Source organism: Vitis riparia, chromosome 1 (genome assembly GCF_004353265.1).
Source record: "Vitis riparia cultivar Riparia Gloire de Montpellier isolate 1030 chromosome 1, EGFV_Vit.rip_1.0, whole genome shotgun sequence".
NCBI lineage: Eukaryota > Viridiplantae > Streptophyta > Magnoliopsida > Vitales > Vitaceae > Vitis > Vitis riparia.
The window spans coordinates 1,748,452-1,760,470 of NC_048431.1; the positions used below are offsets into that span (position 1 = coordinate 1,748,452).

At 42.1% G+C, this 12,019-nt stretch overlaps 2 protein-coding genes across 3 annotated transcripts; both read left to right on the forward strand.

Annotated features, from left to right (window-relative positions):
• Positions 1-948: 948 nt before the first annotated feature.
• Positions 949-10,349, forward strand: LOC117922654 (pentatricopeptide repeat-containing protein At2g35130). Of its 2 annotated transcripts, XM_034840830.1 has the most exons (8): positions 949-1,071; positions 1,856-2,040; positions 2,142-2,374; positions 3,084-3,333; positions 3,485-3,630; positions 3,785-3,990; positions 9,394-9,518; positions 9,750-10,349. In XM_034840830.1, coding segments are annotated over exons 1-8 (1,725 nt in total). In that variant the 5' UTR covers positions 949-1,069; the 3' UTR covers positions 10,328-10,349. The 2 variants fall into 2 exon arrangements, with proteins under 2 accessions (XP_034696721.1, XP_034696728.1); XM_034840837.1 differs by lacking the exon at positions 949-1,071 and having other exon boundaries at positions 1,962-2,040; positions 2,137-2,374.
• A 151-nt stretch (positions 10,350-10,500) lies between these two features.
• On the forward strand, positions 10,501-11,849 carry LOC117922669. Its single transcript, XM_034840849.1, has 2 exons — positions 10,501-11,600; positions 11,690-11,849. Exon 1 carries the CDS (start codon positions 10,527-10,529, stop codon positions 11,586-11,588), a length of 1,062 nt encoding a protein of 353 aa, XP_034696740.1. The 5' UTR covers positions 10,501-10,526; the 3' UTR covers positions 11,589-11,600; positions 11,690-11,849.
• The last annotated feature ends 170 nt before the right edge of the window (positions 11,850-12,019 follow it).

Below are 12,019 nucleotides of genomic sequence, written 5' to 3' on the forward strand. Positions count from 1 at the left end.
CAAAGAGTCGGATAGTCTTTGAAAAGGCCGGATGAAGATGATTCTAGGAAAAATGGTTTTAATTTATGGCGTTTTTGTTGGATTGAAAAATTTTAAAACATTCTAATCTTTATAAAAATACTTCCAAACATGATTTATGTTATGCTATTATTATATTTTGATCATGAAAGTATTAACTGAAAGGAGAAAAAATAACGGAAAAAAAATGAAATTTTATTTACTTTTTCATATTTGATTTACATTTTATTATAAAACAAATAGGGAAGAAAATCAAATTTAATTAAAATTAGTTAATTTTTTAAATGTATTTTTAAATTATTTAAATTTTATGCACATGAGAAAAATAAAAATAGATTAAAGAAATATATAAGAATTAAATAGATGTATAAACATAATTTATTAATTTTAAATTAATAATTTATTTTTCTCCCCTTCTTTTCTTTTATTCTTTCTCTAGCTTAAATTTTTTCTTCCTCGGTAGATGAGTAATATTTCTTAGATTATGTTTAATTCTCGAAAAATATAAAAAAGAAATTAATTAATTATTTATGACGTCACCGGTTCGATAGCGATTCGACCAGTGAACCGTGAACCGGTAACTTTTCCGGTTCGATCACCGGTTCGGTTCTGAAAACATTGATTTTATTTTACTCATTCTAAAATCAAATATAAGAAAAATTATTTTTTTTTAACATAATTTTTTCTTTTACTTTTGCAATAATATATTATATACATTTGAATCACACATAATATCACGAAAAGATCTAAGTATCTAAAAATGTCAAAGATATTTTTTTAACTTGTTAGTAACCATATGTTATGTAATAGATTCCATTTTGAGAGGGAGAGATGCTACGTCTACTCCATCCCTTCTTTGGTTTGTATATAGATATATAAATCTGGCCACGTCAGCCATCCGCGTGGCTAGAATGACTGCGCCTGCAGATATTTCGAAGCTCGTTTGTTTGCTTTCCCCACCAGACTGCTACATTATCTCCAAGGTCCTGATGGCCATGGCCAAATAGCATAGCTTCTTCTCCAGCTACACCCGAACCGCGAATTCCTCCATATGTAACTCTCACACTTCACTTCTCTCTGTGTTTCACTTTAACTGCTTCTCCACTACTCTTGTCTTCTCTGTTTCTTAGCTTCAATTTTTATGTTATTTTTTCTTACTAATTCTCTCAGTTTAATTCTTACTTCTCCACTGTTTGTTTCTAATTACATTGTTTAGAGATGGGTTTCTTATATAATGCGTTTTTTCTGTTGTTCTAGATGGCTTCTAGACTCTGTAATCTGGGTGTGTGTTTTTCTTTTTTCTTTCCTTTTACCTTTTATGCGTAGATATGATGATTTATTTATTTATTTTGTTGAATTTGGGCTTGTTTTAGGGGATGGCATATAGACAAGACCAAGAGAATGTGAAGAAGATTGATTTTAACACAAACCCCCTTTCCAAGCTTAACTGAATTTCAACAGGGGTGATAGAGTTTAGGAGGGTTTTATGAATCATGACTTTGATGCCATATGAATTTGGTCAATTGCCAAGTTGTTTTCAAGTTCATGTAATACAAAATCATTCCCATTTTGAGCTTAAAAACCTTATGGCTGATGTTTAAGTGGGCTTTATTAAGACTCTAGAACCTAAAGATAATACCATTATGGGATGAGGCAATTGACAGTTCCCGATTATGAGTTTTGCCTGCCATGTGTTTGCTTTTTAATTCCAAAGAGGCCTGAAGATCTATTTAGTCATAATTGGCTTCATGCAGAATGTAAACTAAGAGAGTTTCATATTTGATAGATAGAGGGAATAGAGACTGACCCCATTTTGATTTTCACTGAAATTTTGTAGGTTGATTGTTGAATGCACATCGAAGTATATATTTGTAGAACCTAGAAGTTGCAGGGGTGATGTCTATTGGAGAGCAGAGAATACAAACGGTGGTGTGGTTGAGAAGGGCAAACGCGACAGTTTGTTTATTGACAAGCGTGGCAAATTTAGAAGCTTTAATTTCAAAAAACTATCTAGGAAAAAGGGTAATGCGAAAACTCTCTTATCTGAAATTTGCTCTGCAATTTTGATCCATATGTTGAAGTGTATATCGTCTTTAGATGCATAACAATGGCCTTTAGTGTAGGTGGTTCTTTAAGGGGCCGAGGATGGAAATATGGATCTGGTTTTGTTGATGGGATTTTCCCTGTAATGAGCCCCATTGCTCAGCAGATTCTTGACTTTGTACAGAAGGAAGAGTGTTCAACTAGAATTTGGGGTTCACTTGATTCTCTCTCCCCCAATCACACCACCTGGGATGATATCATTAATGTAGCTGTCCAACTTCGTCTGAATAAACAATGGGATGCAATTGTGCTGGTAAGGAACTTATCCGCCCTTTCTTAGTGGAATTGGTATTAGTGGCCTCAACATTTGTATATGATCTTGGACTGGAATTTAATGTTCTTAGAATCGGAAAAACCAACTGGGAATTTATGTTATTTGGTCGAAATGTAAAAGCTTAAAGGTTTGGATTTTCTTAAATGTTGGTGTCATGTGGCTAATAGTTCCATGATATCGAGAATTCTATTGATGAAGTAAGTTTGAACAGTTGATTATGGTTTTTGCTATTTGATGGATGTTTTAATAACTCTTTAGTGCTTTGAATGGAGTGAACACCATGGTAAACCACTGATATTTGAAATTTTTCAAAAGGCTCACAGTCCAGAGAACACTCAACTCAGATGAAGGTTAATGTCAGAACAACTCTTTTTTGGTTTGATCTGATTGAATATCGATTATTGGTAATGCTATACTTCCAATGATTATGTTGGGTTGCTTTAGTAATAATGGTTACTAGAAATCTTCATTTGAGAAGGAAAAAGCAAGTTTGGTTTTAAAAAGAAATGAAATGTTCAAAAATGGTTCACAGAAGAAATTGAAGACCTTGTACATAATGTGACCAACTTTTGCCTCCGTCATATTTAATGGATTTATTTACCCTTTCTTAGCTTTCATAGATGGATCTGCATCAAAACTTCTCTTTCCTAATTGTCTTCTCGAGTGTAACACTTTGATCATTTTCCAGATCTGTGGGTGGATATTGTACAGGAGCTCCTTCCATCCAGATGTTATCTGTTACAATTTACTTATAGATGCTTATGGGCAGAAATCACTTTACAAGAAGGCAGAATCCACATATTTAGAACTTCTTGAAGCACGATGTGTTCCTACTGAAGATACATATGCCCTTCTTCTAAAGGCCTACTGCACATCAGGGCTGCTGGAGAAAGCTGAAGCTGTTTTTGCTGAGATGCGAAAATACGGCTTCCCCCCAAGTAGGGTTTCTATACTTGTACTCAGGTTTATACTATATTGTTAAGCATCACAATCAATAAATGCTTATACTTGTTTACTAGTTCTAATGTATATGTTAATGAACCGAGTAGAAAAGTGAATTTACGTACGGGGGTTCTTAATTTTACTCAGGTGCAGTTGTGTACAATGCTTACATTGATGGGCTAATGAAGGGAGGAGACACCCAAAAGGCCGTGGAGATCTTTGAGAGGATGAAGAGAGATCGCTGTCAACCATCTACCGCAACTTACACAATGTTGATCAACTTATATGGAAAGGTGAATTATCGATTGTTTTATTCTAAATCTTAGTATCACGGTTTCCTTCCTCTACTCTACTCTCAACCCTCCAGAACGGGCAATAAAATCTTTGCCCTGTAACTTTCTTTTTCCTTAGAATTCAAGGATTATATACATATTACTCACTATGCAGGCTAGCAAGTCCTATATGGCCTTAAAGGTGTTTCATGAAATGAGGAGTCAAAAGTGTAAGCCTAATATCTGCACATTCACTGCTCTGGTGAATGCATTTGCAAGAGAGGGGCTTTGTGAGAAAGCAGAAGAAATATTTGAGCAGCTGCAAGAAGCTGGGCTTGAACCGGATGTGTACGCTTATAATGCCCTCATGGAAGCCTACAGGTTAATATCAAATACTGTTCTCTCATCTCTGGTGTCAGGGGTGTGATGGGTTTAATTTGAGAGAGGACTGGAGAGATAGGAAATGATGAGGTTTTTGAATTCTACCTTTTTTTTATTCACTTCATGCAGGTGCATTTATAGATGCATAGATAACTGAAACATTAACTGAAACACAAATAGTGGCCTATGACTAGGGAAGTGGCATAGATATTCATATTCAATGGAGGGTGTGGAGGTGTTGCCCACGTAACCATGATCTGAGAGTAAATAGGAGTGTTGCCCACGTGATCTGCATGCAATAGGAGGAGTGTTTCCCACGTAACTGTGACCTGCATGCAATAGGAGTTGGAGCAGGGATTTTGTATCATTCCCTCCCCCTCAAAGCGTCCTTGTCCTCAAGGACGAAACTCTGGGTATGCTTTGGAGAACCGCCATGCATTCTCCCAGGTGGCATCTTCAATTGGTGTGCCCAACCACTTCACCAAAAATTCGGTGCGAGGTCTGTACTTCCCTTTGTGAATCACGCGTTGAGCCAGGATGGACTCCGGTTGTGGCAATAATATAGATTCGTCTGAAACTGGCGGAAGTTGAGCAGATGTGGGGGTGATTGACCCCAAATGCTTGCGTAAGAGGCTAACATGAAATACATCATGAATTTGGGACCCTGCGGGAAGAAACAGTCTGTAAGCCACTGGTCCGACCTTCTCTAGAATTTGGTATGGGCCAAAAAAACGGGGAGAAAGTTTTAAAGACTTCCTGAAAGCTACTGAAGTCTGGCGGTAGGGCTGCAACTTTACGTAAACGAAGTCCCCAACATTGAACTGAACATCTCTTCGACATTGGTCTGCATGACTTTTCATCCTATCTTGTGCCATCCGAAGATTGTGACGTAACTCCTTCAAGATTTCATCCCGATCTTGGAGATATTCATCCACTGCCTGGACCCGCGCTGTGCCTGGTATGTAAGAAAGGAAGCTTGGGGGAGGCACCCCGTAGACTGCTTCGAATGGGCTGAATTTGGTAGAGGAATGGGTGGAGGTGTTGTAACTGAATTCTGCCCATGGAACCCATTCTACCCATTTCTTTGGTTGTAGTCCCGCAAAACACCGCAGATACTGCTCTAAGGTGCGGTTGACAACTTCAGTTTGGCCATCAGTCTGTGGGTGGTAACTGGAGCTCATATTCAATTTAGTCCCTTGCAATTGGAATAAGGTTTGCCAGAAGGCACTTGTGAAGACCTTGTCTCTGTCACTAACGATGGATGTAGGAATGCCATGGAGTCGAACCACATTAGAGACAAACGCCTTTGCAACTGTGACCACCGTGTAAGGATGTTTAAGAGGGATGAAGTGGGCATATTTTGATAGACGATCCACGACGACCATGATGACGGAATGACCATTGGAGTTGGGCAGTCCTTCAATGAAGTCCATTGAAATATCTGACCATATTTGAGTTGGAATTGGCAAAGGTTGGAGGAGACCTGCTGGTTTCATACAATCAGCCTTGTATTGCTGGCATACCTCGCAAGTTTGTAGAAACTCCTTCACCTTCCGCCGCATATTAGGCCATACAAAGCTCTTGCGAATTCGGTGTAGTGTCTTATAAAACCCAAAATGACCACCCATTGGGGAGGAGTGGTTGTCTTCCAATATCAACGGGAGCAAGGTGGATGAAGGGCTTAGATAAACCTTTTCATCATAGAACCAAACCCCGTCGCGCTGCACAAGGTTATGTGAAGCACGTCTGTTCTCTAAGTTGGTGTAAAAAGGGTCCTATAGGACCTCCCTCTGAAGTGTTTGCCACCATTCTGCACTTGGGATAGAAGTTGAGATGAAACAGACTTCTACCCTGCGAGATAAGGAGTCTGCGGCTTGATTTTCTGGCCCTTTCTTGTATTCGATGGTATAATCATACCCAAGGATTTTGGGCAGCCATCGTGTCTGTACGGGAGTGGTAATCCGTTGTTCCAGCAGATATTTAAGGCTCCGGTGGTCAGTGCGAACTGTGAATGGTTTACCTAGCAGGTAGGGACGCCACTTTTTGATTGCCTTGACAATTGCCAGCATTTCTTTCTCATAGGTGGATAGTGCCAAAGTCGATCCCTTTAAAGCTTCACTGAAATAAGCCACAGGGTGGTTATACTGAGTGAGAACTGCCCCTATTCCAGTCCCGCTTGCATCACATTCTATCACGAACCTTTGAGTAAAGTCTGGCAGACGTAAGGTTGGCGGATTGGTCAACACCTCTTTTAATTTGTGGAAGGCTTCTTCTGCTTCACTACTCCACTTGAATTGGTCTTTGGTTAGGAGTTTGGTTAAGGATGCTGCTATGCCGCCAAAATGGCTTATGAATTTTCGATAGTATCCTGCTAAGCCTAGGAACCCACGTACTTCTCTAGCTGTAGTGGGCTTAGGCCAAGTGACTACTGCCTGTATTTTGTCTGGGTCAACAGATACTCCTTCTTCTGAAATAATATGGCCAAGTTAGGTGACCTGTGTAACTCCAAATTGACATTTTGATTCTTTGACAAATAGTTGGTTAATGGACAGTATATCAAAAACAATCTGGAGATGCGATAAATGATCATTCCAAGACTTGGAGTATACCAGTATGTCGTCGAAGAATACGAGAATGAATTTTCGGAGATAGGACCGAAAGAGATCGTTCATGAGGCTTTGAAAAGTTGCTGGGGCATTGGTGAGCCCGAAGGGCATGACCACAAATTCATAGTGTCCTTCGTGGGTCCTGAAAGCAGTCTTCAGAATATCTTCTTCTTGCATCCGGATTTGGTGGTATCCTGATCTTAAATCCAGTTTAGAGAAGAACTTGGCCCCATGGAGTTCATCCAATAACTCGTCTATCACTGGAATAGGGTACTTGTCCTTGATGGTGATATGGTTCAAAGCCCTGTAGTCAACACAGAACCTCCAAGAGCCATCAGCCTTTTTGACCAACAACACCGGTGAGGAGAAAGGGCTCATGCTTGGTCTAATTAGTCCCGAACGAAGGAGTTCAGCCACCATTCGCTCTATTTCTGCTTTCTGGTAGTATGGATATCGGTATGGTCTCACACTGACTGGTTCAGTGTTAGGCTGCAGTGGAATTCGATGATCGTGTGGGCGTTTAGGAGGCAGGTTTGTTGGTTTCTCGAAAACCCGAGCATATTGGTTCAGCAGCTCTACCATTTCTGGCGATTGTCGAAGTGAAGAGGACTGGTTGTGTGCAGGAATAATTTGAAAAAAAAATCCTGTGCCCAATAGATTTGTACATTCCCTGTCATCCAAAGCCTCAATGTTAAAAATTCCAGCAGTGCGTCTTACCCCATGAAGAGTATGCTTGGTGCCTCCCAATTTGAATGACATAGTGAGAGCCTTATAGTCTGATTCAATTGGACCTAGAGTCTCCAACCACTGGACCCCCAAGACCACTTGACAAGCTGCCACTGGTAGGATGTAGTAGTCTGTCGTGACAGGAATTCCTTGGATGGTGAGCATAAGTCCTGGACATTGCCCCATGCACTCGATCCGTTCTTGATTTGCCACGATCACCTGGAGTTTCTTCTCTCTTACGACTGGTAATCCGAATCTGGAGACAACCGTTTGATCAATGAAATTATGAGTGCTGCCACCGTCAATCAAGACAGTTAGGTCTTTGTTCTTCAATCGGCCTAGAACACGGAGGGTTTGCGGGTGTTCACCCCCGGTAATGGCATGGAATGATATCTCAGGTAAGGTGTTAATCCCCTTTGTTCCTTGCTGGTTGTCACCTAGAGCTTCTTCCTCTTCTGGTGGTGTATCCGTGATCATGAAAAGCTGGGGTCGTTCACATCGGTGTCCCTGGAAGTATTTTTCGTCGCAATAGTAGCATAATCCCTTCTCTCTCCTCTCACGAGCCTCCTGATTGGTGATTCGGCGAACCGGCAACGAGGAAGGATTTAAGCCATTATTGGACCGCTGGGTTGGATTAGGTCCAAGAATTCCCGCGGAAGGGTTAGGTCCCTTTTGTAGTGTCGCTGTCATTGGGATGCGGCTAGGAGTTGCTGTTTTCTTTTGAAGGAGATTACGCTCTTCAATTAGTCTTGCTACTCCAATGGCACTTGCAAGCGTGCGTGGTTGCTTAATCTTGACGTCTAGGCGAATGTCATCACGTAACCCTGCAATAAAGCAACCGATGAGAAATGGCTCAGGTAATCCGTCGACTTGGTGGGAGAGTCTCTCAAATGCCTCCTGATATGCAGCCACTGTAGTTGTCTGCTTTAGGCGGGACAATGCTTCAGAAGGATCTTCATATTCGGTAGGACCGAACCTGAGGAGAATGGCCTTGGTGAAATCATTCCAAGAAAGGGGTCCTCGAAACTTCGTCAACCAGCGGTGCCACTGGAGTGCAATGCCTTCAAGATGGAAAGAGGCAAACTGAACTTGGGTTTCAGCTACAATGTTCTGAAACTCAAAATATTGTTCAGCCCTGTAGATCCAGTTGATTGGGTCTTCCCCATTGAATCTGGGAAAATTCAACTTAAGGTGTTGTGGAAGATGTGGGCCAGTATTGGTGATTGCGGTAGTGGTGTGCGAGTGGTGAACTGATCCCTCTGGTGCAAAGGGGTTGATTTCTGGTTGGGAGTGGTTGGCACTTCGAGTTACTCGCAAAGCTTGGAGCTCCGTCAAAACCGCCTGTAACGTAGCATTCACTTGATCAAAACTTGACTCATGTCGAGCCAAGGCTTCGTTGACCTCGTTGCGAAACTCAGCATTGGTTTTCCCTCGTGTGTCCATGAAAAAAAAACACAGCTCTGATACCAAATGATGGGTTTAATTTGAGAGAGGACTGGAGAGATAGGAAATGATGAGGTTTTTGAATTCTACCCTTTTTTTATTCACTTCATGCAGGTGCATTTATAGATGCATAGATAACTGAAACATTAACTGAAACACAAATAGTGGCCTATGACTAGGGAAGTGGCATAGATATTCATATTCAATGGAGGGTGTGGAGGTGTTGCCCACGTAACCATGATCTGAGAGTAAATAGGAGTGTTGCCCACGTGATCTGCATGCAATAGGAGGAGTGTTTCCCACGTAACTGTGACCTGCATGCAATAGGAGTTGGAGCAGGGATTTTGTATCAGGGTGTCCCAATGGCAATGCAGTCATCTCGATGCGTTTTTCCAGAATTGCCCGAGCGCATTAGAAATTATTCAGAAATATGTATGACAATCAAACATTAAGAATTATAATACAATATGGGGTTTTGGGTTGAATCAATTGATAGACTAGGTGTTGTTTAGTACAATGCTCAAGCAACATGTTTCTCGCTTCACTCTGGAATAGGGACTTAGAAATTGTTTGTCAAAGTTCTCAGGTTTTTCCCTGCTTTCCTTTTTTGATCTCCCTCTTCTAATAGTCGCGCAGGTTTTCCCTATGGGGCTGCAGAGATATTTTCCCTCATGCAGCACATGGGGTGTGAACCGGATGGAGCTTCATACAATATCATGGTGGATGCATATGGAAGGGCTGGTCTTCATGAGGGTAAATACTCGATTCATAAGCTATATTCGTTAGCCCCAATTGCCTACCAAAACATCAATTTGCACCATTCTCATCAGTAATCTATACCAAATACCCTGAAAATCCTTGAAAATTTTGATTAGCTCTTCCCCTAAAATGATAGATCGTTTGAGTTTCGATATTTCTCAAGTTCCACATCTCTGTTTCTCTTCACTCAACCTGCATTTACCCTTTTTGCTGGTTGTTTTTCAGATGCACAAGCCGTGTTTGAGGTGATGAAGCGATTGGGGATAACTCCCACTATGAAATCCCATATGCTGCTTCTATCTGCCTACTCCCGAGCCGGCAAAGTGGCAAAATGCGAAGAGATTGTGAACCAGATGCACAAATCAGGGATCAAACCTGACACATTCGTCCTCAACAGTATGCTCAACCTGTATGGCCGGCTAGGCCAGTTTGAGAAAATGGAAGAAGTCTTGACTACAATGGAGAAAGGACCATATCCAGCTGATATCAGCACATACAACATCCTGATCAACATATACGGCAGGGCGGGATTCTTCGCCAGAATGGAGGAACTTTTCAGATCACTTCCTGCTAGAAACTTGATACCGGACGTTGTCACATGGACTTCACGAATTGGAGCCTACTCAAGAAGGAAACAGTACAATCGATGCCTGGAAGTGTTCGAAGAAATGATCGATGCCGGGTGTTACCCAGATGGAGGAACTGCCAAGGTACTTCTCTCGGCTTGTTCAAATGGAGATCAAATCCAAGAGGTTACTACTGTAATTAGAACAATGCATAAAGATATGAGAACTTCATTATAATATAAATGGTACCGTTTACACAGAGTGGAGGGTAAAATTGTAATTCTGGTGATAATCCAGGGGTATTATCGTCATGAATTGTGAAAATCCTAACTGATTCTCAAAACCGTTATATTACAAACTACTGCATATCAGCCTCTTCATCTATGAGACAAAGACTTTCGAGTCTTCTCTCTCTCTCAAATCAAAACCCTAACCCATGGAGAATGTTCTGCTGAAAGTGGCCATCTTCATGGCCTCGTTCCTTGTTGCTTCAGCTTCTCCATCTCCATTTTCTCCAACAGCGCCAATCTTGGGTTCGATTCTGAGGAGCCTAGGCTTCCGAGAGCTGTCTGTGGCCGCTTACTCTCTCACGGAGTCACCCTGGAGCGGTGGTCCGTACACTATCTTTGCGCCAACGGATGCTGCCATCAGCGTCTGCGGCTCGTGTTCTGTGTCAAGGATCCTCCAGGAGCACACTCTTCCAGGTATATTCTCCGTCAACTACCTGCGCACGTTAGCATTCGGCACCAAACTTGAGACTATGGTGCCGGGGAGGTGCATCACGATCACGTCCGATTTGCTCAACGGCACCAAGGTGTTCCTCGGAGGAGCCGAGATCGACCGTCCGAATCTGTTCAACAATGGTTTTGTCGTCGTTCATGGCCTTTCTGGATTCGTCTCCCACCTCTCGCCCTTTTCTTGCATCCTTGGACCGGCGTACCCTGTTCCGGCCTTCTCTGTCATGCGCCTGATGCTGAGGGACGCCTCCATGAGACTGAGGATCAGCGGGTACAGCGTGCTCGCGCTTGCTCTGAGGGTGAAGTACGCTGAGCTGGCAGGGCTGCAGAATGTGACGGTGTTTGGAGTGGACGATGCAGCGATCTTCGCCGGAGGTCAGGCGTACGTTCGTGATGTGAGGTTTCACATAGTGCCGAACCGCCTACTGATGGCCTCCGATCTCGAAGAAATGCCTGCGGCGACGGTGTTGCCGACTTTGGAACGTAACCAAACCCTAGTGGTGACCACAGCCGGAGGAGGCGGAGTGTTGGAGCCAATGAGGATCAATCACGTGCGGATCACGAGCCCTAATGTCGTCCATAATCTCAAGATCGTGGTTCACGGCCTGTCCAAGCCGTTCCCGCACCTCAATGATCCGCCGGTGGCCCAAGCATCTTCCTGCGAGATTGAAGGGTCAATGGACGGCTACGAATCTTGTGCGCTGGCCCCCACGCTGGAGATCAAATCGACAGCTGAGATTGATGATGACCATGGATTGTGAAACCTGATCACTGTAAGTGTGGAATGATTGTAGTAATCCAATGATCCTTCCGTTCCTAGTTGTATCGTATCTTTTACGTACTACTCACTTGCGTTGTGCAGCAAACGAGGAAACCCATTTTTTGTTTCTGCTGACCAACTCTAATCGCATTGAGGCCCAGTGGACCAGGCCCAAAAAGAAATTATGGACCACGTGGCATCCGATGGGCCTGGGATTTCAAAATAATAACAATAAAAAAATAATGTCTTGTTTGTTTTTTTTGTTTTAGGATTTAAAGATATTTTTGAGTAATTTTTTTAATTTATCACCTTTTTTTTAAGATAACTTTGTATTAACTATTTTTGACTTTTGTTTCCCATCCAAACAGTCCAAATTATTGTACTTTATCCCCCAAACACTGCCCAGTAATGTAAATTAAACATATATAAGCA